Source organism: Bacillus rossius, chromosome 15 (assembly GCF_032445375.1).
Source record: "Bacillus rossius redtenbacheri isolate Brsri chromosome 15, Brsri_v3, whole genome shotgun sequence".
Lineage (NCBI taxonomy): Eukaryota > Metazoa > Arthropoda > Insecta > Phasmatodea > Bacillidae > Bacillus > Bacillus rossius.
Genome location: NC_086342.1, coordinates 40,637,577 through 40,665,356, shown reverse-complemented (window position 1 = coordinate 40,665,356; position 27,780 = coordinate 40,637,577). Strand labels below are relative to the sequence as shown.

General features: G+C 42.2%; 1 protein-coding gene across 2 annotated transcripts in view; it reads left to right on the top strand.

Annotated features, from left to right (window-relative positions):
• Positions 1–27,780, top strand: part of LOC134539420 (mediator of RNA polymerase II transcription subunit 16) — a 97,674-nt gene that overhangs the window by 37,999 nt on the left and 31,895 nt on the right. The window contains exons 8-11 of one of the 2 annotated variants that reach the window (XM_063381443.1): positions 1,534–1,753; positions 17,998–18,137; positions 19,909–20,072; positions 24,216–24,411. In XM_063381443.1, coding sequence (XP_063237513.1) covers positions 1,534–1,753; positions 17,998–18,137; positions 19,909–20,072; positions 24,216–24,411 — 720 coding nt within the window. Of the gene's footprint in view, positions 1–1,533; positions 1,754–17,997; positions 18,138–19,908; positions 20,073–24,212; positions 24,412–27,780 lie in introns of both variants that reach the window. The other variant, XM_063381442.1, reaches the window with a different exon arrangement.

Here is a 27,780-nt window from a genome sequence, read left to right as displayed (position 1 = left end):
GCCAAATTATGGTGCATACTTTTTTCACAATTAGCTGGCAAATTTTCATTTTTAACTTTCAGGCAGTATGGATAAGAAGAATGAAGTGGAATATAAAACTGGAACTTTTTATGTTTAAAGTTGATATTATTGGCTACTAAATTTATTTAATTTTACAAAGCCTTGTAAAATCGTCTTTTTCTTTGAGTTTCAAAGGTTAAACAGAAACCAAACAAATTTTTCTGAAATAATAAAATCATATCACGCAGTAGCGACCAGCATTGACTTAATACCCAAATATTTTCAGTTATTTATGCCATTTTATTCTCCTTATCCACACTGCACAAGATGTTGAATTTTCAAATTTGTCCAGCATATTATGCTAAAAGTTGGCACATAATTGTTTTTTTCTTCATTTTTGTTGATTTTGCTGTACTGCCAACTTCTAGGCACTCCCATCAGTAATAACGTTTATGGATGCAATAAACTAAATGTAAAGCGAATGTGATATAGCGTACACCTAATACTAAAGCTTAGACAGTAATGACCTAAACTATCTATTACTTCTTTTAAAAAGTACACAGGTCTAAAAAATATATATATAATGTGTACCAAGATGTGTATTTTTGGTAGGTACCGCAACCTTTGCATGCTTTGACTATTGACTCTCCTGGTGGCTAAAATTTATTTCTGTAGCACACCCAATCAGGGTGTCCACAGTTAGTATACTTTCGTACTAGATCTAGTACATTTATAAGTTTTTAAGTGGTCTAGTACATTTACGCTCAGATCTAGTACTTTTTTTCTTTAATATATCTGGAAATATTTTTAAAGTGTGAAGGGTTGGATTATAAGTTCTTATGTTATGCCAATTACATATGAGACTATGAATATTTTTTTATCTTTAGCTAGAAGCCAAACAAAAAATTTGATCAAGAAAATTGTTGACATGTTTGTGTTAAAAAGATAAAGTTGACAATTGCAAACATATAGTACAAAATTTTTTGTTTACAATTTTGCATTGAAAATTAATTTTTTATATAAATTATTAGTCATATGTAACATGCGTTTAGTATTAAAAAAAAAAAAATTACAAATGAACAGTCAACTAGGCAATTTACAAAATAAAAAAAAATTAATTGCAGCAATACTTCATAATTATTATTAAGCGTATTAAGCGTATTTACATCTTTTTAAAAACTATGGAATGTATGTGTGTGTGGTGTGATATTTAAGTTAGAGCATTGCAGTGTCATAAAACTTCCTAAATTGTTAAAACCATAACAAATTATAATTTAGTACTTTTTTTTCAAATCTAGTACTTTTTTCTCACCTAAGTTGGTACAAAATATTTTTTTCCTTGTGGACAACCTGCATTAGGTAAAAAAATGTATTTTATCAAAATTATTCTGCCATACCTAGCAACCAACATGTAATTAAGTTTTTGTTGTTTCGTTGATACATAAACAACATTCAGTAATAATTACTGGAATTCAGTAACACTTGGCAGCACTTGTGTGAGTATAAAGTAATGTCTGGGTCCCGGCTGTGCAGTGTGCGTGGTGGGGGGGCCCATGACGGTGCCCTACGCTTGCACGCTCCTCGAGTACTGCCTGCTGACCAACTTCGACTGGTGGGACCTGTTGGTGTCGCTGCGGCCGTCCATGATGGACACCGTGTGCGAGCGCTTCACGGAGAGCTTCAACCGCCAGCCGCCCGCCGTGCAGCACTTCTACTACGTGCAGTTCCTCAACATCAAGACCTCCCTCTACAGGTACCCCCATGCCATCAACACCTCTCTCTGAAGGTATCCCCGTGCCATCAACACCTCCCTCTACAGGTATCCCTGTGCCTTCAAGACCTCCCTCTACAGGTATCCCCGTGCCATCAAGACCTCCCTCTACAGGTATCCCCGTGCCATCAAGACATCCCTCCACAGGTATCCCCGTGCCATCAACACCAACCTCTACAGGTATCCCTGTGCCTTCAAGACCTCCCTCTACAGGTTTCCCTGTGCCTTCAAGACCTCCCTCTACAGGTATCCCCGTGCCATCAAGACCTCCCTCTACAGGTATCCCTGTGCCTTCAAGACCTCCCTCTACAGGTATCCCCAAGCCATCAAGACCTCCCTCCACAGGTATCCCCGTGCCATCAAGACCTCCCTCTACAGGTATCCCCGTGCCATCAACACCTCCCTCTACAGGTATCCCCGTGCCATCAAGACCTCCCTCTACAGGTTTCGCTGTGCCTTCAAGACCTCCCTCTACAGGTATCCCTGTGCCTTCAAGACCTCCCTCTACAGGTATCCCCGTGCCATCAACACCTCCCTCTACAGGTATCCCCGTGCCATCAAGACCTCCCTCTACAGGTATCCTCGTGCCATCAACACCTCCCTCTACAGGTATCCCCGTGCCATCAAGACCTCCCTCTACAGGTATCCCCGTGCCATCAAGACCGCCCTCCACAGGTATCCCCGTGCCATCAAGACCTCCCTCTACAGGTATCCCCGTGCCATCAAGACCTCCCTCTACAGGTATCCCCGTGCCATCAAGACCTACCTCCACAGGTATCCCCGTGCCATCAAGACCTCCCTCTACAGGTATCCCCGTGCCATCAAGACCTCCCTCTACAGGTATCCCCATGCCATCAAGACCTCCCTCTACAGGTATCCCCGTGCCATCAAGACCTACCTCTACAGGTATCCCCGTGCCATCAACACCTCCCTCTACAGGTATCCTCGTGCCATCAAGACCTCCCTCTACAGGTATCCCCGTGCCATCAAGACCTACCTCTACAGGTATCCCCGTGCCATCAAGACCTCCCTCTACAGGTATCCCCGTGCCATCAAGACCTCCCTCTACAGGTATCCCCGTGCCATCAAGACCTCCCTCTACAGGTATCCCCATGCCATCAAGACCTCCCTCTACAGGTATCCCCGTGCCATCAAGACCTACCTCTACAGGTATCCCCGTGCCATCAACACCTCCCTCTACAGGTATCCTCGTGCCATCAAGACCTCCCTCTACAGGTATCCCCGTGCCATCAAGACCTACCTCTACAGGTATCCCCGTGCCATCAAGACCTCCCTCTACAGGTATCCCCGTGCCATCAAGACCTCCCTCTACAGGTATCCCCGTGCCATCAAGACCTCCCTCTACAGGTATCCCCGTGCCATCAAGACCTCCCTCTACAGGTATCCCCGTGCCATCAACACCTCCCTCTACAGGTATCCCCGTGCCATCAAGACCGCCCTCCACAGGTATCCCCGTGCCATCAAGACCTACCTCCACAGGTATCCCCGTGCCATCAAGACCTCCCTCTACAGGTATCCCCGTGCCATCAAGACCTCCCTCTACAGGTATCCCCATGCCATCAAGACCTCCCTCTACAGGTATCCCCGTGCCATCAAGACCTACCTCTACAGGTATCCCCGTGCCATCAACACCTCCCTCTACAGGTATCCTCGTGCCATCAAGACCTCCCTCTACAGGTATCCCCGTGCCATCAAGACCTACCTCTACAGGTATCCCCGTGCCATCAAGACCTCCCTCTACAGGTATCCCCGTGCCATCAAGACCTACCTCTACAGGTATCCCCGTGCCATCAACACCTCCCTCTACAGGTATCCTCGTGCCATCAAGACCTCCCTCTACAGGTATCCCCGTGCCATCAACACCTCCCTCTACAGGTATCCCCGTGCCATCAAGACCTCCCTCTACAGGTATCCCCGTGCCATCAAGACCTCCCTCTACAGGTATCCCCGTGCCATCAAGACCTCCCTCTACAGTTATCCCCGTGCCATCAAGACCTCCCTCTACAGGTATCCCCGTGCCATCAAGACCTCCCTCTACAGGTATCCCCGTGCCATCAAGACCTCCCTCTACAGGTATCCCCGTGCCATCAAGACCTACCTCTACAGGTATCCCCGTGCCATCAAGACCTCCCTCTACAGGTATCCCCGTGCCATCAAGACCTCCCTCTACAGGTATCCCCGTGCCATCAAGACCTACCTCTACAGGTATCCCCGTGCCATCAACACCTCCCTCTACAGGTATCCTCGTGCCATCAAGACCTCCCTCTACAGGTATCCCCGTGCCATCAACACCTCCCTCTACAGGTATCCCCGTGCCATCAAGACCTCCCTCTACAGGTATCCCCGTGCCATCAAGACCTCCCTCTACAGGTATCCCCGTGCCATCAAGACCTCCCTCTACAGGTATCCCCGTGCCATCAAGACCTCCCTCTACAGGTATCCCCGTGCCATCAAGACCTCCCTCTACAGGTATCCCCGTGCCATCAAGACCTCCCTCTACAGGTATCCCCGTGCCACCAAGACCTCCCTCTACAGTTATCCCCGTGCTATCAAGACCTCCCTCCACAGGTATCTCCATGCCATCAAGACCTACCTCTACAGGTATCCCCGTGCCATCAAGACCTCCCTCTACAGTTATCCCCGTGCTATCAAGACCGCCCTCCACAGGTATCCCCGTGCCATCAACACCTCCCTCTACAGGTATCCCCGTGCCATCAAGACCTCCCTCCACAGGTATCCCTGTGCTATCAAGACCTCCCTCTACAGGTATCCCCGTGCTATCAAGACCTCCCTCAACAGGTATCCCCGTGCCATCAACACCTCCCTCTACAGGTGTCCCCGTGCCATCAAGACCTCCCTCCACAGGTATCCCCGAAACCACTGATTTTACCCACCCAGATTTACATTCTCAGAAACCTTGAAACATGGGAAATTTGAGAAAAAAAAACAAACCTTCTATAATATGTTATTTTTAATCGCACAGTGTTTATTTTGTGTGGTCTTTAATAAAATAGTACATTCCATTTAAAAATGTGGTGATGATATTCTCTTCGACTTAAGTGGGTGAGTACAGGAAACTCATCCGGCTAGGCTGGTGGCAGCAGCTGAATATTATTTTTGATAATTTTATAACCATTATCACAGATTGTTACATATATAAAAATAAATATGTATTTGTTGCAGAAAACGAATCTAAAATTGTTACTAATGTACTGCAACATGTTTGTTTTGACAGTTTAATTATTTATTATTATTTACGATTTATTTTATTTTTGTTTGCTCTATGTATAATATCATTTATTTTCAGAAACGGCAATATTTGGTTATGTATGTCTATGGAAAAGTGATTCTTTGGATTTTTACCGGACTATTTGAACGAGGTATTGTTGATACCCCTCTAAGGACTAATGGACTTGAAAACTGTAAACGGTAAAATTAACGCCGTAATTTTATTATGTAAATTACTGTTTTAATATTTATGTATTTAAATTTTAAGTGAAATTTTGTTATCCGCGCAATTGTTGCGTTCGGAGTTTACGTTTTCGGTAAGAAATTAGGAGACTGAAACGGTCCTTTTGGCCAATCACGGGCCACCATTTAAAAGTGAGTCTTACTGGTTATTTTGAGGAAACTAGTAAGAAAGGGAGTTCTACAATGGCCAGCTGAATGAGCGGCAACTTCGTGACGTCGGCGAATTTAAATCCTGAAAATTAGCTATCTAGCATCAGGCATCCCGGATAGTGGATGATAATTATGAACCATTAGGGAGTTCAGAACATTTAAATAGGATTTATCTAAAAAGATAAATATCATAGGAGTGATTAACGTGAGTAATAAAAGTGCCCAGATTTTTTGTGCCCTAATCTTATGCACGAATCACGAAACTCCCGTTTTTACGTCACATCGTCGCCGAAACTTATTATAAACATTGATTTCATGAATTAAATTGACTTTATAGAGGATTTAAATAATACTTGGACATAAATTTTACGAATTTACACATTAATTAACAGACTCAGTAGTCCTATAGATGAGAGGCTCTGAGCTCTGCCGATGATTTTGAACCTATCTAGCCGAGGTAAATTTGATTTAAGTTCCCTAAAAAAAAAACATTAATTAAAAACTGTGTAGTGTCAACGAACCCGAATTAAGACTTTTGAAAATATTTAAATGTGCGCAACATAACTCCTGGTAATTGAACTTTTATTGAATTACTATGATGTCACCGTTAAGTTAGGTTGTTGTTTTGGATATGAATAATAATTAAATATATTAATAAGATTGAAATCTTTTAAATCGTTTTTACATTGGAAATAAAATAATTCTATATTTAATATTCACAGTGTTGTGTTGTGTTATTTGTAATTCCACCTACTCCAGTGTGTATTTATGTATGTTCCATATCAATCAAATAACACCTAACTGTGACTTACCTTATGTCAACATTACCAGTGAAGAGTCACACAATTTAAGAAATCTAATTTATTACACAGTTTTATTCAGCCCAACGTTTAAGTGTGTGTGTGGAGCCTACTAAGCAGCACGAAAGTAGCTCTACATATTTAATTGGCTACCCTAGCGGGGCCTAAACAACTAAGAAGGTTCCCGCACATATTTATTTGGAGCCCATACGGTGGGGCCGATTTTGAGGTTAAGGGACACCTCAACAATTTTTTTGTGTAAATTCTGTACCATCCGAGTACTGTGTGCAAGTGCACTATTTGTGTAACGCATTATTTTTTTCAATTACTTCCTTGCACACCACTATGGCCGACGAACAAAACAAATACTTTCTTAGAGAAAGATCACGAAGTGTAGGGGAGGAGTATGCTACTGCACAAACCTCAAGCAGTGAGTCGAATCCTTCATCATCTGCAGGGAATTCGCCTGTAGTCACCTGTGAGGAAAGGTTAGGGCGGCTCACATCTCCCCTAATCATGGAGCAGGAAAACATAAATGACACTGTCCTACACACAATTGCACCCCAGGATAGCACTCCTACTCCACCACCAGTGACACTAGAGTCACTGATGCAGATCTTGCTGCAGACAAATGCTCAGATGAAGCAGAACGACTCTAAATTGGAAAAAAACAACACCGTTCTCACTGAAAAACTAGAGCAAAACAACACTGCTCTCACTGAAAAACTAGAGCAAAATAACATCAATCTCACGGCTGAGTTGAGGGCTGGATTGGAACAGACCAATGCTGCCATGGAACAGAACAATGCCAGCCTAAGGAATCTCGAGCACAGCATCGAGGTTAGACTCTTGCAACAACATGAGGAGATTCAGCAGATAGCCGAACAGGTCTCCCAATACAACAGCAGGGTAGATGGGTTGGAATCCCACGTCACGTCCCTGAGGAACATGATGGCCAACGAGCATCGAGGACAGGCCAACGCCAGGGAAGAGGTGCGTGAGCACATCCAGCACCTGGAGAGTAGGCTTGGTGACATCGAGGTGGCCACAGCTACGCTGAGGGACAGGTTTGAAAATCTATCTGTCCAACCGAGCCCTACAGCTGCATCAGCTGATAGTATAGGCCAGGCCCAGGCAAGCGAGTGCCATGGACCTACTGTTCCAACACTGCCCACCACAAGCAAGCAACAGGGCGGCACCGAGTGCTACACTGAGCACCTGCCCCAGGAACCGTCACGTGTCACCCCCATCACTCATCGGCCAAGTAGCAGGACGTTTGTAAACACGTCGAGTATGGACCCTGCTACTCTGATCCACCACCCGGCCAAGCATTGGGCAGAGGCCATGCCCACGTTTTCAGGAAGGGTTACCGAGAACCCTATACGGTTCTTGAAGCGCTTTGAGGAATATGCGGCCACGTTCAATCTCAGCGAGGCTGAGGTACTAAAATGCCTCAACAGTGCGTTGAAAGGGCAGGCTTTCTACTGGTGGGAAATGCTGAGTGCAACCACCAGTAGCTACAATCACTTCCAGGCCATGTTCCGCCAGCAGTATTGGAGTCTGCGCATTCAGAGCAATCTGCGTGCCCAGCTCCATACTGAGAGGTATGACCCCAGGAAGGGCACAACGCTGGAAGCCCACCTCTCAACAATGTTTGAGAAAACTAGATACCTCGACTTGCCCATGACGGACGAGGAGTTCGTAGCGGCAATACTCACTCAGTTGCCGCTGCGCTACCAAAAGCAGTTGTCCGGCCTGACGTACCGAGACGTCACAGAGTTCAGAGAGAGGCTCCTGAACTACGACAAGCTGGAGAAAATGGACAGGACGCCAGCACCCAAGGAGGACCACGAGAGGGTACCCCAGCAGAACCGCCAGCCACCCCTGAATAACTATTGGCAAAACAGGGACAACAAGCCAAGGGACAACCGTCAGGCAGCTGTCCACACTATGACGTGGCAACCCAAGGGCAGAGAGCAAAGCTCATATGGCCGGTACGCTATGAGCCAACGCAAAGGCCCCTACAACAAGAGGAAGACCTGGTGGTCAAATATGAGGAACTATCATAGCGACGAAGAGATGTACCAGCGCAAGAGGAAGGACGACCGCAACGACAACCGCCGCCGCTCCTACTCGCCTGAAGTACGGCCTCCCAGGGAGTCCCGTGACCGACGCCCAAGATCCTCGTCTGAAGACGAGAGAGAGTACGCGAGGAAGTACCGCAAGACGGAGGAACCTCGATACCAGGGCCGGCACGAAGAAACCCGAATGCCACCCCACCATTATTCCCCCCAGACGACAGAGAATCATGGCGGCCAAGCCCATAATAGCCAGTTCTCTGGAAACAAGCAACGCTACCAGAACGCGACATTTCCACCACCATTCCAGGCGCAGCATCCAGGACATCAAGCTGCATACTACCAGAGAGGGGAAGTGAACCCGGTAGCAGCCGAGTTCAAGGCTGCAGTGTCCAGCGTCGCAGGACCAAGTAATTGGAACCACAAAGAACAACAACAACGTGTTCCAGGTGAACGTGCCAACCAGGGCACGTTAAACTAGAACGGGTTTCAGTTGGATCGCCCCGAACAGAAACCCACTATTCAGGCTCAGGGGTACATAACGACAAAACTCCAATTTACAGCTGCATCAGCTACGATAAATTTATATGCACTGTTATGCTAAGAGAAAGTGAAAGGGACTTTCTCTATAATGAAAATGATGAAAATAGGGTTCATCAAGTTTGTACAGTTTGTCCACATGTGACATTAAAAATTGAAGAATGCAACGTGGATGCATTAATTGACAGTGGCGCTGAAGTCACGTGTATCAGTGAGGAGTTGGTGAACTACCTCGAGCATCAGGGCATCATACTACCCAAGATACCAGTACCAGCACTCAAGATAATTGGAGTGACATCAAGGGCAAGCCCTATTGTAAACAGACAGGTACTGATAACAGTACACGGCCTAGGCAGACCGAAAGACATGACTGCACTAGTTGTGAAAGGCCTAGCAAAACCGCTAATAATAGGCACCGACTTTCTATCACAATTTGGTGTAGTGATAGATTTTAAACTATGTAAAATTCATTCAAATGACTGTGAAACTCCAGTCACACTCACAGGCAAGTGGCATGTGAGGGAAAGTTTTGTGGGAATATTGTACAGTGAACCTATGCACAGGCACATATACAATGCACAAGCAAGTGAGCAACTTCAGGCATCACTTGAAGACATAAGACAGTCACTACAGGAGGTGAAGAGTGTATCACCCAGTCAGCTGCAACAACTGTTTGGTGTACTGGCCAACTTCCAGTCAGTATTCTCTGACAAGCCAGGCAGAAACAGATTCTACCAAGCTAAAATTAAGATAAATGAGGAGGCACCGTACCACCGCAAATGCTATCCCATTCCGGTGAAGTACGTTCAGGAAGCCACAGCCTACCTACAACTTATGATTGATTGGAATGTAATCAGGAGAGAAGCAAGCCCCTATGCTAACCCCATAGTTTGTGTGAGTAAACGAGACGGGACAGTAAGACTGTGTCTCGATGCTAGGGAGCTCAACAAAATTACAGTCAAGGACAGGGAAAGTCCTATACAAACGGCAGAAATTTTAAGATTGGATCAAGGTGTGAAGTATCTCACAACCATGGATCTGTCGTCAGGCTATTGGCAGATACCATTAGAGCCTAATTCCTGCCAATATACATCATTTCTGTTCAGGAATCAGCAGTATGTATTTACAGTTATGCCGTTTGGACTGTGTAACGCAGTGGCTGACTTTACGAGATGGTTTTTGCTACTGCAGGAATATGATATTCATATACATCATATCAAGGGATCTGCCAACACCACTGCAGATTACCTAAGTCGCCTGCATGAACTGCAAGAAAGTTCACCATCTACATCAAAACGACAGAAGGAATTTTTAGTGGCACCAGTATCCACAGAAATATTTAAAACCAACCCTAAACTCCGAGATATCCTGAAGGATATAAAATGTAAACAACAGGCAGATGAGTACTTCAAAAACACCATCAACCAGCTGCAGAAGCAGTCAGCTGATAATAAAATTCACCAACATTTCTGTTTGTCAGCAGAAAATGTTTTGTTTGCCCAGTCAAGGAAGAGAGGCATTTTCGAAGATCACTGGAAACCAGTGATACCAGCTGATTTGAGGCAACCAATCACCTGGGAACTACATGTAGCCTTGGGACATGTAGGGAGCAAGAAGCTCATTGAAGCATTAAAGAGGCAAGTGTATTGGCCTAACATGTCACGTTATGTGAGTAAGGTCACAAGTGCCTGTGACCTATGTCAGAAGGTGAAACCACCTGGACAACACCTGCATGGAGAATTGCAGCCAATCATTCCAACAGCACCATTGGAATTATTATCAGTTGATTTATTTGGCCCCCTACCCCAGTCAAAGGGAGGTGTTAAGTATGTTTTTGTGATGCAAGATGTTTTCACAAAATTCACCAAATTATATGCAATTGTGAACCCAACTGCAAAAGCAGTTATGCAAAAATTAAAAACTTTCGTTGAAGAAATTGGTTTACCTAAAGTGGTATTGTCAGACAGAGGTACCCAGTTTACCAGTGATTTGTGGCAAACAGGAGTCAGGAAATTAGGTGCAATACCTATAACTATCAGTGTACGACATCCACAAAGTAACCCTGTGGAGAGACTCATGAAGTCAATAGGGAGTCTGTTACGTACGCTATGCCATAACTCGCAGCAATCATGGCGAGATAAGTTGCCATATGTAGAGTGCATTATTAACCATACTGTACATGGGTCTATTGGAGTTACCCCTGGAGAAGCCATGAGCCTGAATAGATCGGCGGCGATCAACCCGAAGTATTTACCCCGATGTGAACAAACCCCTAATGAAGAAAAACTACCTACAGGAGAAGAGGTAGAAGCTCTAGTGAAGAGGAAGTTGACAGCAGAAGCTGACATCAGACGCAGGAGGAAACCAGCATCAAAATTGGCAAAATTTAAAATTGGAGACCAGGTACTGAAGAAAACAACTCCGGTAAGCAAGGCCTGGGAACATGTAACCAAGAAATTGTTTTTGTTATTTGAAGGTCCTTATGTCATCACAGACATAGTACAAGAGAATTGCTATGCACTAGCAGAGCCAGCAACAGGCCGACCAGTAGGCCGTTATAATATAACGCAGTTAAGGGAATACAAGAGCCCTACTACTATGTAAGCAGTACCGACCTAAGCTGCGAATGCCTCGTGATGGTACAAGGTGTAGTACCATAAACAGCTGAGAGCAGTCTAAGTGTAAGTTTCAGACCAAGGATCTGAACTGTACAGAGGAGTAAGTGTATGTCACTGTGATTATGTGATCTAGTACGCCATGTGAGGCGTAGTGCAGCCACTGTAATTTGTAATGTTAAGCGGAGGTGTAATTCCCGCTTGTTTCTGTGTAAAGGTGAAGTAAAATGCCACCTATGCAGATATTTACCCTGTGGTTATGCGGAAGTGTAATTCCCGCTATATTGCTGTATTTGAGGTGAAGTGAAATGCCACCCATACAGATGTTATTGTAGCCTGTGAAGCTACCTGTGTACAATGTGTATTGTATTTATGTATCAGTTGGCTTGCACAATTCCTCGTATGAGTATGAACTCAAATGTCACTAAGACATATATATACAACATTAGACTAGCCTATACCTATGTGAAGCTGTATGTACTGTGTACTAACAAACGAGAAGAAATTAAGCTTATTTAGTGTCGATGTAACTAGGTGGTATGATACCCCATCCTGCTGTGTAGACATATATAAACACTGGCATGCAAAGCATCTCTAAAAGCACATAACCCTTTGCAACTACAAGCAGAGTAATATTATGCAGGTTACCTTGATTTAATGATGATGCTGAGTAATCCAATAGGCGTCGTTATGTTGATGATGAAAAATAGAAAATCACTAAATTTTCTAATATTTATAGAAGAACTCACTAAGATTTTAAAACTTCACTATTTTATTACCATTTCTGGGATGAATTTAGGGAAAAGAATGATCTTTAGGATTGCATTCTACCCAGAATGCAGGTTAGAAAAGTATGCACTCATTTCGCATACAAATCCAATCAGATTTAGCTGAAATATTTAGTTTATTAAACTTTGGATGTCAAGGCATTGATATTTTATGAAATGAAAACACTGAAATTTGAAATCGATGATTTTTAAGAATTTATTGGGAGAAGCCCCTATACGAGAAAATTACGTCGTCTCAACACTATTCACTCGCATCACTGTCATAGTTGCTTGAATAGTATTCTTCGAATGATGTGAAGAATAGCGAAGAATGTGGATCTGAAAAACTCAGGATCTAAGCCCTTTGTCACGAGAAGTGAAGATACTCCGGCAAACAAGTGTCCACAAGCAACTTCGCCTAACAGAAGTTATAAAATTGAAGAAGCAAAAAAATTTTCTTAAAAAGAAATGAAAAAGATATTGAACATGTGATACCCTATGTTGAAAGCTATCCTGATACAGCATGTTTGTGAAACAGCTGATTTGTAAAAGGAACCTTAGCTACACTGAAGCCAGGAGCCTCAGTAGATTACAAGACTCATGTGTTACTGATAGTAACCAAGATGAGATGAAATGTGAACATTATTCAACCCAGCGAGACCGCTACGGGATGAAAACACAGTAATGGAAGATGAGAGGAGGAAGATAAAGCCTCTACAGCTGTTGAGCTGAGCACAGCAGACTGAAATTGAAAAAGTTACTAAGTTGGTAATTGTGTAAACCAACGACTTCTCTGTATAGGAGAAGATAATGTAAACAATGTGTAAAAACGCTATGAAATTTTGATTGTATAACTTGTAAACATAATGAAAGGTTAATGGTATGTTATGTAAATGTTATTATATATATATAGTTATATATAAATGTTATATTATATGATCAATTGCTAGTATGTACTATGTAAACATAACAATGAACTATTAATTGTCAGTATGTACATGATATGATATATATTCTTGGATGAAATGTTAACAAGTGTGATGAAATGCAAATGTAAATTGCAAGCTAAATATGCTATAGTTAAATGCAAATATTTTTAATAATGAAATGTAAACATGTAAGTTACAAACATTGAGTAATGAATATAAATTATGTTAGCTATCAATATGTTATAATGAAAAGCAAAACATGTGATGTTTGATATTCAATAATGATACGCTATAATGAAATGTTGTGGTGAAATGTATGAAATCTCATGAAATGAGAACACAAACAAGCAAATGCACTGTGATGCATACTAATCAAGTACGAACTAACAATGTGATATGTTAGTAGCAAGCAAAGTACTAATATTGAATTTAATGGATATTGATAACCATGCATTGTTATGCAAGAATTGAGATTTAATAATTAATAGTATTTATTTATTTTTTTTTCTAACAATGATGTTAATAATGAGAATGTTATATGTTAAGCTAGGAATTTTAAGGTTAATTTAAGATATTTTTGTTTTAACGGTGACGTCATAGTGTTCCGCGGCAAGTACACAAGTTGTATTGCCTGCAGACACTTGTATTTGCAAGAGTACAAGTACGCACATAGTGATTAAATTATTCGGTTAAGACCCGGACACCTATACTTAAGTCAGGTGCGAAGGTTACACCAGAGTGAGCTAGACATAGTGCGGTTCGCAACGATTGTGTACCTAACAGTGATGGGAATAGACGAGTGCTTCCTTGTGGGAAGTGGTGACCTCGCCCCACGCAATCAGCACCGCAAACGCCACTACGCCGTCTCGCGCGTAGTCGTGAGGCAGGGCGGCTGGATGCTGCCACATCAGCAGTTGATGACGTCAGCTGCAGTGCCAGATGCCGTGCTGACTGGTACAGCATCATCGCCCCACGCCAGACCCCGTCGACGCGTGGTGAACCAGGCCAGGTTTGTTGGTCGTTTTGAGGACAGGCGCCGTCTAGACGCCGCTGTCCGCTGCAGGAAGGAGGAGTCGCAGCAAGGATGCAGTCATCACCGCAGGTGGACGTTGACCCACTGCCGTGACGTGACCTGGAGAACGTCCTATTGTTGACTCACGTGTACATTGCACCCCTTCGAATCCCTTTAGTGAATCATACTCACAGTAAGTAAGTCCTCCCGAGTCCTCCTCAACAGGAGCGGCTCAAGGAAGAAGCAGTCGGAGAGCAGCAGCAGTTCCAGCCTTCGAAGATTTTGCACTGCAAAATCCGTGAACTTCTTCGCGCAGGTCTGTTAGCAGCGACGACCCGATAAAAAGTGTGTAAAAAGGCGCGATTTTCAGGCGCGCAACGGTAAAAAACGAATCGAGGAGGAGAGGTAGTATCTCTCAAGTTGTTTTTTTTTGTTTGTCGTTTGGTGCGCGCGTTGCTAGGCAACGAAGAGTGTTGTGTATTGTGCGACGGAGAAAGAGAAGTGCCAATCACATTGCACCGTTTTGAACAGGTCAAAGAGCACTGTTCAATGTAATTGACAAGGGCGGCAAAATCTGTACTGCAACATGTTTGTTTTGACAGTTTAATTATTTATTATTATTTACGATTTATTTTATTTTTGTTTGCTCTATGTATAATATCATTTATTTTCAGAAACGGCAATATTTGGTTATGTATGTCTATGGAAAAGTGATTCTTTGGATTTTTACCGGACTATTTGAACGAGGTATTGTTGATACCCCTCTAAGGACTAATGGACTTGAAAACTGTAAACGGTAAAATTAACGCCGTAATTTTATTATGTAAATTACTGTTTTAATATTTATGTATTTAAATTTTAAGTGAAATTTTGTTATCCGCGCAATTGTTGCGTTCGGAGTTTACGTTTTCGGTAAGAAATTAGGAGACTGAAACGGTCCTTTTGGCCAATCACGGGCCACCATTTAAAAGTGAGTCTTACTGGTTATTTTGAGGAAACTAGTAAGAAAGGGAGTTCTACAATGGCCAGCTGAATGAGCGGCAACTTCGTGACGTCGGCGAATTTAAATCCTGAAAATTAGCTATCTAGCATCAGGCATCCCGGATAGTGGATGATAATTATGAACCATTAGGGAGTTCAGAACATTTAAATAGGATTTATCTAAAAAGATAAATATCATAGGAGTGATTAACGTGAGTAATAAAAGTGCCCAGATTTTTTGTGCCCTAATCTTATGCACGAATCACGAAACTCCCGTTTTTACGTCACATCGTCGCCGAAACTTATTATAAACATTGATTTCATGAATTAAATTGACTTTATAGAGGATTTAAATAATACTTGGACATAAATTTTACGAATTTACACATTAATTAACAGACTCAGTAGTCCTATAGATGAGAGGCTCTGAGCTCTGCCGATGATTTTGAACCTATCTAGCCGAGGTAAATTTGATTTAAGTTCCCTAAAAAAAAAACATTAATTAAAAACTGTGTAGTGTCAACGAACCCGAATTAAGACTTTTGAAAATATTTAAATGTGCGCAACATAACTCCTGGTAATTGAACTTTTATTGAATTACTATGATGTCACCGTTAAGTTAGGTTGTTGTTTTGGATATGAATAATAATTAAATATATTAATAAGATTGAAATCTTTTAAATCGTTTTTACATTGGAAATAAAATAATTCTATATTTAATATTCACAGTGTTGTGTTGTGTTATTTGTAATTCCACCTACTCCAGTGTGTATTTATGTATGTTCCATATCAATCAAATAACACCTAACTGTGACTTACCTTATGTCAACATTACCAGTGAAGAGTCACACAATTTCTTAAATTGTGTGACTCTTCACTGGTAATGTTGACATAAGGTAAGTCACAGTTAGGTGTTATTTGATTGATATGGAACATACATAAATACACACTGGAGTAGGTGGAATTACAAATAACACAACACAACACTGTGAATATTAAATATAGAATTATTTTATTTCCAATGTAAAAACGATTTAAAAGATTTCAATCTTATTAATATATTTAATTATTATTCATATCCAAAACAACAACCTAACTTAACGGTGACATCATAGTAATTCAATAAAAGTTCAATTACCAGGAGTTATGTTGCGCACATTTAAATATTTTCAAAAGTCTTAATTCGGGTTCGTTGACACTACACAGTTTTTAATTAATGTTTTTTTTTTAGGGAATTTAAATCAAATTTACCTCGGCTAGATAGGTTCAAAATCATCGGCAGAGCTCAGAGCCTCTCATCTATAGGACTACTGAGTCTGTTAATTAATGTGTAAATTCGTAAAATTTATGTCCAAGTATTATTTAAATCCTCTATAAAGTCAATTTAATTCATGAAATCAATGTTTATAATAAGTTTCGGCGACGATGTGACGTAAAAACGGGAGTTTCGTGATTCGTGCATAAGATTAGGGCACAAAAAATCTGGGCACTTTTATTACTCACGTTAATCACTCCTATGATATTTATCTTTTTAGATAAATCCTATTTAAATGTTCTGAACTCCCTAATGGTTCATAATTATCATCCACTATCCGGGATGCCTGATGCTAGATAGCTAATTTTCAGGATTTAAATTCGCCGACGTCACGAAGTTGCCGCTCATTCAGCTGGCCATTGTAGAACTCCCTTTCTTACTAGTTTCCTCAAAATAACCAGTAAGACTCACTTTTAAATGGTGGCCCGTGATTGGCCAAAAGGACCGTTTCAGTCTCCTAATTTCTTACCGAAAACGTAAACTCCGAACGCAACAATTGCGCGGATAACAAAATTTCACTTAAAATTTAAATACATAAATATTAAAACAGTAATTTACATAATAAAATTACGGCGTTAATTTTACCGTTTACAGTTTTCAAGTCCATTAGTCCTTAGAGGGGTATCAACAATACCTCGTTCAAATAGTCCGGTAAAAATCCAAAGAATCACTTTTCCATAGACATACATAACCAAATATTGCCGTTTCTGAAAATAAATGATATTATACATAGAGCAAACAAAAATAAAATAAATCGTAAATAATAATAAATAATTAAACTGTCAAAACAAACATGTTGCAGTACACTAAATCTTAGCTTTCAACATGTCCATTTTTTTTCATTACACTTTGTGTATCTACAATAAATTTTTTATGTATATATGTGTGTATTTGTATTGGAAATGTCAAATAGTATATCAAATTATTCAGGAACAAGTCTTAACATCATGCCGTTTCAAGACAAAAACACCTTGAACATCTTCAGTTTCAACATTAATGTCTGACCTACCACGCATGCTTGTACAATTGAAGAAGCTCACGAGAGGTCAAACAGAGGTTGATGCTGCTCTAGACCACCTTTCCCGAGTCCTGAATCCTGACTTCCAGAATGTCTTGTCGTTTGTCTGCAACTTGTCTCATTGCCGTGATGCACACCGTGGAAAACAGTGGACATTCTTTTCTTTCTAGTTCATAGGTTTCCACTTAACAGTGCTACACTTAAACATTTTAGATGCATTGTGTAGAAAAGTACATCCCAGATATCACAGTTTTTTTTTCTCCCTTGTTATAAACCTCTAATGTAATCCGTGTTTGTGTCCAGAGATTTAAAAATGTTCATTATTATATGGGCTAAATCTTAATATTTCATAGTTACATGGCAAATAACCTGCATGTTTGTCATGAAAGCTCAATTAATTTTAAGCTTTAAAATAATATGTTGGGAAGATTTAATTTTTACAAATATTTAAAAAACAGAAGTCTCTGTTATTGTTTTATCAACTGAAGTGTTACGATGTTGTAGATGTTGTCGTGGCTTGTTGCGGCAGGTTGACGATGTACGGGCAGACGAAGGCAGCCGATCTCACGTCGCTGCTGATGCTGCGCTCTGTTGCCACGGCTTTCGAAACACTGCTGCGACCGTCCGACCTCTCCAGCCACGACAAGAGTCCGGCGGAGAGCTTGGCCGGTCAGTGCCTCTCCCGTCACGGCTCTTCACACGTTTTACCATTGAGGCAGTCACCATATTGTATTGGCAGTTCCATTGAAGCCCCTAAGCTTAAGGCAAAGGAACCTCCAAAATGATATGTTGTTGGACACTCGGTGGACGTGAACTTGTGTGATGCAGGGCTGTTGGGTTCAAACCCATGAATCTTGCCTCATGCGTGCAAAGCCTTAGCGATCCACTGCTGCTGAGGACCTTGAATTTCCTGGAAATTGAATGATTCAGAATCTAATAGTTTTAGACTTGGCATTGATCATTTGTTTAACTTCCGTGGTGTTTTACTAGTTTTTTTACAGCAAAAATTTAATGGGCGTAGCTGTAATTTTTCTTAATTATTAAGATGTGATATAGTAATGCTTCACTTACGAATGTGACTTGAGGTTAACTGTGTGCAGTCATGGTTATGGATTTATTCTGATTGATGATTATCTGTTTGTAAGATGGTGGGGCAAGGAGTGTAATGAGCGAGACACTCACTTTGGGTTTCCACAGTTTTAGTAAAAAAAATAGCAATACATTCAGTTAAATAGGGTTATACTGTCAGTAGACACTTATTTATGGTCTTAGGAACATCAGCAAATAGTCAAACTAAAAAAAATAATATAAAAATTAATTATAGTTAAAGATGTTTATGAAATAATATTTTTAATGTTAATAAGCAGGATAGTATTACCGTGTTTTATCGTGTAATCGTCGCACTGTTATTATAGAACATCAAAATTTGGAGAGAAAAAATTTCTCGCATAAACGTTGTATGATGTTTTTAGATCCAGAGCGCTTTGTTTAGGTAGTTTTTCTATATAAAACAATGTATTTTAAAGTTGAAATCTTATATTTATTCGAATATTACCGCTTATTTAATTAACACAAATACAAAGTTGTCTGATGTGTAAATTTTCTTTTAAAGACGTTTTTTAACATTATATCCTTTATCTGTTCGTCTCCGTTGCAGCAGTGTACCGCTTATAAAACTGTAGCCAGCGCTATTTGGCATGATTCATGTTTGTTATGTTGATTACCGTATAGAGCACGCTCACGTAGTCGAATATCGATACAGACAGCTAATCAATTGGCATGCAACGAGCGCTCTGTCTAGTGCTGAGTTAACTACATTTAATAGCCAGCACTTTCTCGTGTGTACTACGATAGTTATGCGCTCCGACTCACGTTCGCGTCACAGTTTTGGTTTTTCTATTTAAAGTCGAACAAAATGTTTTTATTTGCATGACTTATTAATTTAAATTGTTTGGCGTGCTTTTGTATACCCTACTTTTTAAATGAACCTACTGTCCTTGAATATGTTTTGTTTTTATGAATAACTTTACTTAACAAAAAAAAGAGGGTTGTCTGTATAGTCGGTTTACGGACGATAATTTACGTGATAATGTCTTAAAAAAACATTGATGAAAAATTGCATAATTTCTAATTTTCAAATATTATTTACTGTTTTTGCCAATTTAATTTTAAATAATTTGTTTGAATACAATCACTAACAATTAGTTAAAAAGCCCGCCTTAATCTTTTTGATATTATAGAACATTTTCTCGCAATTGGGTGGGCCGGTTCATGCACGCTCGGCTCGGGTGGAACGTGACACTTGTTCGTGCGTGCAGCGGGCGTTCATGGATTTATAAGACGTTATCACGTCAAAATGCTACATCACAGGGCTACTACCCAGACTTGTCAGGAGGTGAAGCACGGTGACGTGGCTGGAGCGGGCGGGCGCTGGTTGCAGCGGTGATGACGGAGAGCCACACGGACGTGGACAAGGTCCTGCTGCACCTGGAGGCCAAGGAGTTCACGGTGGAGCCCAGCACCCTGCAGTCGCTGCAGCAGCTCATCCAGTGGGTGGCCGACCTGGCCATGAACCTGCTGGCCCGCCTCCCGGAGCAGCGCCAGGTCAGCACACGTCAGCACACACACATGTGGTGTCCGGGTCAGCCCGCCCGTTCTCTTTCTCTCTCTTTCTCTTTCTCTCTCTATTTCTCTTTCTTTCTCTCTCTTTCTCTTTCTTTCTCTCTCTTTCTCTTTCTCTTTCTCTCACACACACACGGGCCGAGTGTGTCTGTTCGCAAAAAAAAACAAAACATTTAACGGTACTCTGAGCAAAGATGAGTAGTTCTTTTCCTGGCAATTTTTTTTTAACGGTACCGAATTGGTCCGAAAATAGGCCTACCTTTTTTGCCAGTTTTGTCAAGAGTCGGCCTATAATGGGTCACTAGCCAAAATAGTATAATTAAACACATACATTTCAAGGAGAACCACTTATGGCATAAAAATGTTATCACATATACAATTCATTGACCTAAAATTACGCTGTACTTACGTGGAATTAGTAATTTTTCTAACTTAGAAATTTAGTAAACACACTTAACCCCCAATAACGTATCATATTTTAAGTTAAGTACACAGATATGGTCACTTGTAGCACATAGCTTTTAAAAGCTCGGTCTGGTTATTTTTGAACTGTGTTTAACAGGCTGCGGTAATTTTATTTGCTTGTAAAATGTGGTATTTACAGTAAACGGTTAGTAAAAACAGCATTTATGCCGTACGGTTATTTACCGTAGTATGCTTTATTTACTCTTCTACCAAAGGAAAGACAAAATGGCACCAGTGTTGGCAACTTGTAGTTGCAACACGAATAAACAAATACCGGTACATACCAACTGTAACAAGAACAATAAAATCTATTTGCAATATTGGCTGTTTTATGGTTGATTCATACACGTTTTACATGAAAGCATTTTGGGTTTTTTACGTCACAATTTCTATGAACTTAGAAAATGTAGCCATTGCCGTATAAAATGTTGGCACCACTACAAAAGAATGTGAAGATAAACGGAAATATGAACTCTCAAATATTTTTGTCAGTTCAATAAATACTAACTTAGTTGAAGTGTTACTGTGGTAATATGCTGATGATAATCATTTTAGTTAGTTAAAATTTATTTTTCCCTGATTTAAGTGTGCTGTAGAAGGGGTCGGCCTATTTTAGAGGTCAGCCTATTTTTTCACCAATACGGTAATTTTATTAGAGGGAAAATTTGTGAAAGTTTGTTTTCAGGACAAGTTTCAGAGATAACACCTGGTACAGATTTTTGAACCCATTCAAGGGTTTTTATTACACCTTTATCTTCACATCTCAAACTTATAATGTTATGGTTACAGTCCAGGTTTCGTTGTTGCCCTATGTATGACGAAAAGACTATGCGCCAGTTCAGTCTTTTGTACTCGGAGGTGATACTGCGTTAGAAGCACCAGCGACCGTTGACTTATCATTCCGCCTCACTAACACAAACAAATCCCTGATGAGGCGGGCAGCCTGTGATGTCCCACACAGACAAATAGTTTTGTCTCTAGTTCAGACTGTCATGCTGAACTAAGACAGTCTGCCTTTCTGTCTTCTCCCCACACCAACAATTTGGACCGTCAGGTTACGATCTTCAGTCCATCTTGCAATTTGGTTGAGTGCACAGTTGTTTTGCTTTGCATGTAAACAGAACGAAGACTGGCCTGCAAGGTAGACACGTACAATTCAGTTCCTCCTGGTAGACACCAGAACTGCTGGCCTGCCGGGCGGTAATTTGCTCTCCATAATGCTTGACCCTCTACTGGGGGGCAGCCGAGTCACTGGAGTTGCAGCTGCAGGTCGGAAGATTAACGAGGCTAAGTTGAAGTTGGTCCTCTTCGCCTGCTCTGTTTTTTGTTTTTGGCAGGGAAGAAGGATGGCAGTTGGGTCCTGGCCCGAATCCCACGGGGGTAGAAACCAAGGGGGAAAGGATCACAGATGGTGGCATGCCATGTTCCACACTCTGGTTTGCAACTGTTGACCATGGCCGAATAGAGGTGGAGAGGATACATTGGCACCTCTAGCAGGTTCTGATTAGTTTCCTGTTTCTCCATGGGTGTTAGTTGGTCGCCCTCCTGATTCTCTCCTGACGAAGTAGCGTCTGAATGCTGGGGAAAGGAGGGCTTCACTGGTTTCCCCGTGACCTGTGAGAGTTAGTAATGGTTAGGTGGTCTTGTTTTGGTGCCGCTCCACCACAGGGCAGCGGGGTGTGGGGTGGCTCAGCGGGCTGTTGCCGAGAGGCTTCTCTGGGGGAGCTGGGCCTCAGGGCAGCTGGCGGACCGTGCTGCCTGGTGCCGTGTGTCGGTGATGTCTCGCAGTCTAGGTGGCAGGGCTCCGAGGGCTTCCCGCCACTTTACTCCCTCTCCTAAGTCCAGGTAGGGTAGGAGCAAGAGAGAAGGGGTTAGATAGGTGGCCAAGGGCGGCCGACACCTGATTGACCAGTTGTGCGGTGCGATTGGTGTGCCTGCTGTTGGGGGCATTCCCGACCGACTGCGTGTGCTCGGTCGTGACTGTTTGTCGGGGGTACGCCATCCCACAGCTGTGTCAGTAGGGAACGAGGCAGGCTTGAGGGATGAACCCTGGGCTCTGAGCCATGTTACCTGTCCTACTCCTAATGTTCAGAAGGGGTCGCCGAAAAGCTTTGGTGGGTCAGAGACAGGTAACATTTAGATAGAAAGAAAGGTAATTGCCTACTGAACAGTGAAAGGTGTAAAGTCTGTGGCGAGGTGTTTATTGCAATAAGCAATATTACATTTGTCCCCAGATTGGCCTCTCTCTTGACGGGTGTGATGGCGGTGTCTGGAGCGACATCAGGTATCAGGAGTTGGCTGCTGGCGTAGGCCTTGCAGGGCGTCAGGGCGCGGGTAGTGAGAGCTCAGGAGGCTTGGTAGGGCTCACAGCCCTTGGACCACTCGTAATTTCTGCCCAATCATTGCCTTTTATATGGTCCTAGCCATAGAGAGATGTTGAGAGAGCATGAAGGGTTTAGGCTGTGTTTGGCGTGCTTCGAGTAAGTGGGCTTGGCTCACCCCTCTTCCCAAGGTTCTGGACGGGTGGTGAGCATCTGGCTATGCGGCAGGTTAGGAGGTTACCGGCTTCCAAGCGCTGGCAAGGCACTATGTGCATGTAGTGCGTGGCAGCAGGGGAACTGAGGTCAGTGCACGCAACGTGTATCCAACACATACGTAGGTAAATACTGTTACGACCTATATGGGGAGAACTGGGTTCGTAAAGGATAGCCCAATTAAGTTTTATTAATTACTAATATTTATATTACTAATAAATAATTGTACTTAAAAATGTCCGATCACCAATCGCTGGCACTTAAAAATGTTTATTCCCAAGTCGCTCAATGTCTGTCTAGTTCTGCAGTTCGCACTCCTCACTGGAGCTACCACGCGCCTGTCCACACACACAGTCTCGCGCCACTCAGTCGCACTCTCTCGATCCAGTCACTCCGCGTCGCGCCACTCTCGAGGGGGTCTCTCACCCTCTTCGCCGATGTCGCACTTCCCTTCACTCGCGGAACTCTTCGAACTCTCGGAACTCGCTCACAACCTGTCGCGGCCCTCCCACAAAGGCCGGCATCACTGCTTAAGTACCGGTGACGCCCTTCTCGAACCGACGAGAGCGGATGTGACGTGTCGCATCATCATAGGCCGACCCGACACCTGAAAGTCAGGTAAGGCGGCGCCTATTCACACCATTCCGTGAGGCAGCCTGCGGAATTCCCAAGGCCGCTGGGCGATAGATAACACCGCCAAGGAAGGACGATACGCGGATTGCAGAGGGGGGAAGGGGGTAGCGACGACCCTGTAATCCAGCCAGCCGCACGTGGCATGCCTTTCGTCAGTGGACGGCACGTGACGTCAGTAGTCGTGCAGAACAGTCAGCCAACTCCGAACCTGGCGTCGTGGTCTGGTCTCTCACCTTCGTAACAATACAATTTTGTTACAAGGCTGTAAATTTTATACAAAGATAAAGCAAATTATTTTTCATTTGTCACTATTATATAACTGAAAAGCTTACCTCTCCAACACGTCATGTTATTTGATACGCCATAAAATACAATAAGAGAGCTAACAATTTGCTTTGCTACAGCAAGCAGCAGGGATTATTATTTTGCAAGTGTCTGTTGCAAAAGTGTTTGATGCCGTAATAGGAACGTGCAGGTGTTGTGTTGGCAGCAGTGCGAGCTGCTGCGGGACCACAAGGCCCTCAACACGCTGCGGGAGCTGCTGGTGATAGTGCGAGTGTGGGGGCTGCTGCGGCAGAGCTGTCTGCCCGTGTTCGTGCGCAGCTCGGAGAGCCTGGACGTGCTGGCTCTGCTCTTCAAGCTGCTGTCGCGGCTGGTGCAGAGCCAGGAGCCCGACGACAACCTCCTGGGTGAGTTCGCCCGCCGGCCCTCGGGCAGTCTACGAGCTTCTTGGCTTGGACGTCACTCCCTCCCATTTGAATGTTTGAACTCCTATAAGAAATATGTTCACATAGCTTGGCTTGGCTTGGTGAATAAGTCACCGACGATTCGGTCGACATTGCAGTCGCCATCATCAGGGAGCAGTTACCTACTGAACGTCGGTGAATTATTCGCCAAGGACACGGCTAAAACCCAGAAGCCAAGCTACTTCAGACAATGGCCGCGAAAGCCTGCGAACATTCTTCACTATACCTAAACGTACCAGCCCTCGTTCATTAGTGTCAGGCAGTCGACAAGGTTCTTGTCTTGGACGTCATTCCTTATGATTTACCTTCCCCCCTCCCATTTGAATGTTTGAATTCCTAAAAGAAATATGTTCAATAGCAAGGCTTCTGGGTTTTAGCAGTGTCCTTGGCAAATAATTCACCTACTTTTCGGTCGATATTGCAGTCGCCATCATCAGGGAGCAGTTACCTACTCAACTCCCTGATGATGGTGACTGTAATGTCGACCGAAACGTCGGTGAATTATTCGCCCAAGGACGCGGCTACAACCCAGAAGCCAAGCTACTTCAGACAATGGCCGTGAAAGCCTGCAAACATTATGTTCATATACGTACATATTTTAGAGATCTTTATCCACACTTCATAATGAAACTTGGTGATTAGAAGCAATGTACAGTATACTCCCTATTTTCCGGGATAATGACTGGCAAGGGGTCCACTAATAACTGAAAAACACAGTTTAAGCAGTGTTAAAAAAAAAATTGAAATTTTTTTTATCCCAACTATATTTAGACAAACAAAGTAGCACCTGTCATTCAAAATAGTATTAAGTTTCAGCTGGCTGGCAGCTGGGGGGAAACGACTAGGTCGCCCCCAAAAAAACCAGTGCCCCTAAACACCACAAGCGGACACAACCGTCCAAGCGCCCAACCCCCGCATGGTAGACTCTTTCTACTCTGACCAAATCTTCTTCCTGAACCATCCTTCTGTTCCTGTAACCAACCTGCTCGTAATTAATGCATGAAATTTTGCATCCCGCATGAAAGTGCCCAGGGTTTTCCCTCTCTCTATGGAGGTTTTACCTGGGTCCAACTTATCTAGTTATAGTCTAGTATTAAGATAGGGGAGTTAGTCATGGCGCCAATCGCAGCCATGGCTGGCCAATCCCCGAACAAGCACACGATGCATGCTCCCTTGTCTGCATGGCTTAAACCCAGCATGAATAGGCGTAAAGGCTTCAGCCTGGGACGCACCTAGAGTCTTCCCTAACCCAGACCCTCCCAAACAAAATACACTTAGTTTTAATTAGGTTAGGAAAAAAAAAAATCCTGTCATTCAAAGTAATGCTATAATTTGTTCCAGTAAAAGAGAGTGCTAGTCGAAACAGAGCTAGTCACATACTTTTTTTCCCATAAGAGAGTATGTACTTTAATCAAAATATTTCATTTTTAAAATAGGTAAATGTGATTGCTACTACCAAGACACTACTCCTGTTAAAATTAATTTACAATACCAATACGTATCTAAATACATTTTAAGTACATTTAAATAAATACAGATGCGAAAAATGTTGCGTGTGTTTTAAATAACAGTGGGTTGCTGACTATAACTAGGGGGAGGAATTTGCTACTCAATTTCTTTTCTTTCTTCTCTTATGCCACACACGGTTTCATTTTCTATGAGTCAAGCGCCAGAAATGTTGGAATTCTGAGGGAAAGATGAGCATAGCTCGTGTGTGGTAAAATAAATATTTTTATGGCCCTGATAAATTTTTCTATTTAAGAAATTTTGAGATTTGTGGGTTTTTCCAGCAGAAATACTGTTATTTGACTAATAAACATAGTTTCCCTAGTTCATGTTATTTTTATTATTTTTATTTTATTTTTTTAAATAATATCTGATGCCATAATAACTTACACAGTGTTTATTAACGGTAAATGGCTTTCACATGGGCCTAAAAAAAATTTATTTTTACAGGGAATATACTATATGATACTGCGTGGTGTTATGGCTTTCGTCACTGGCATTCAGGTTTGTGGGAAAGGGGGGGAGGGTTATGTTGGCAGTACTTATTCTCATGCGGAAGGTTGAACAAGGGGAGGGAAATGTTAAGGGGGGAGGGACAAGGCAGTTTGTGTCTCCGAGACGGATGAGCTGGCCTTGAAGAACGTTACTTTGGGGAGGGAGGGGTAAGCGAAACGTCGTCAAGATGCCATCGCTGCCGCCGGCCTGACGAGACGTGTTTCTCGCGCTCCCACTTACTTCGCAGAAGCTACCACCGCCGCATTTTTAAAGGGATACCTGATTTTTTTTCTCCTTATTGAAACATAATTGAAAGTATTACTAAAACCCATACAAAATACATCCTGTGCATAAAAATATTATATATTTTTGTAAGCTTTCATTGTGATTTTTTTTTTCAAATTTATTCTGCTTATTTATATTTTTGTATCAAAATTTCTGATTTTTCGACGGTTCCTGAAAATGAATTTTTTAAAATCTCTGCTTCGTTAAATCCGAGTTAATAAAATCGGGGTTCTGATGTTTTACAGTTGTTTTCATTGATGGAATAATATAGATCAAGTACTAACTTTTGTAAAAACCTATTTTCAGGAAATTATCTAAAGTGGGATTTTCTCAATAGAATTTTTTTCTCAAGAGAGTTTTATGTAATTGTTATGTACTGAACAGTTAAGTCATATGTATTTATTGAAACCACGTGGAGAGTTATACAGCCAGTTATCCTTTGTAATCATTGATTAAGCTCTGATGGTTTTTAAAATCAAATACACTATTGAAATCAGTCTCTAAAATGGGAGGGAGGTGGGGGGATTGGAAATCAGACTCTGTAGAAAATTTATAGGTGATTTGAATGATATGAAGTATTTTTAGACAATAAATGGCGAAGAAGAAAAGAGGACTGTTAAGAAATTTAGAAAATTTCCTGTAGAATTTGCATGGTGTCTTATCTCTGAGGCAGAAAATATCTCTTGAGGCAGCAAATGAATTAATCCTTTAAACATATATTTCTAGCCAGGCCTGATATGTTTAAATACCTGTTCCAATTTTTTCTCCAACATAGCTCTCCAATTCCTCGGATCATGTGACTTTGTTGTTTGCAATGAATTCAAAGGACTGGAGCAAACAGGAAATTAACGATGGTGAACGTGGCTCAGCATAGGAGTTCAAAGGGTTAAGTGCCGGGGCTATACCTGTTTTTTATAAACAAACTATTAAAATTTTCTAAATCTTAAAATATTTTAACATTCATCAATTACAAAAAGAATGCAAACAGTTGGTATAAGTTAATGTTGAAATACTCAATTAGTCTCC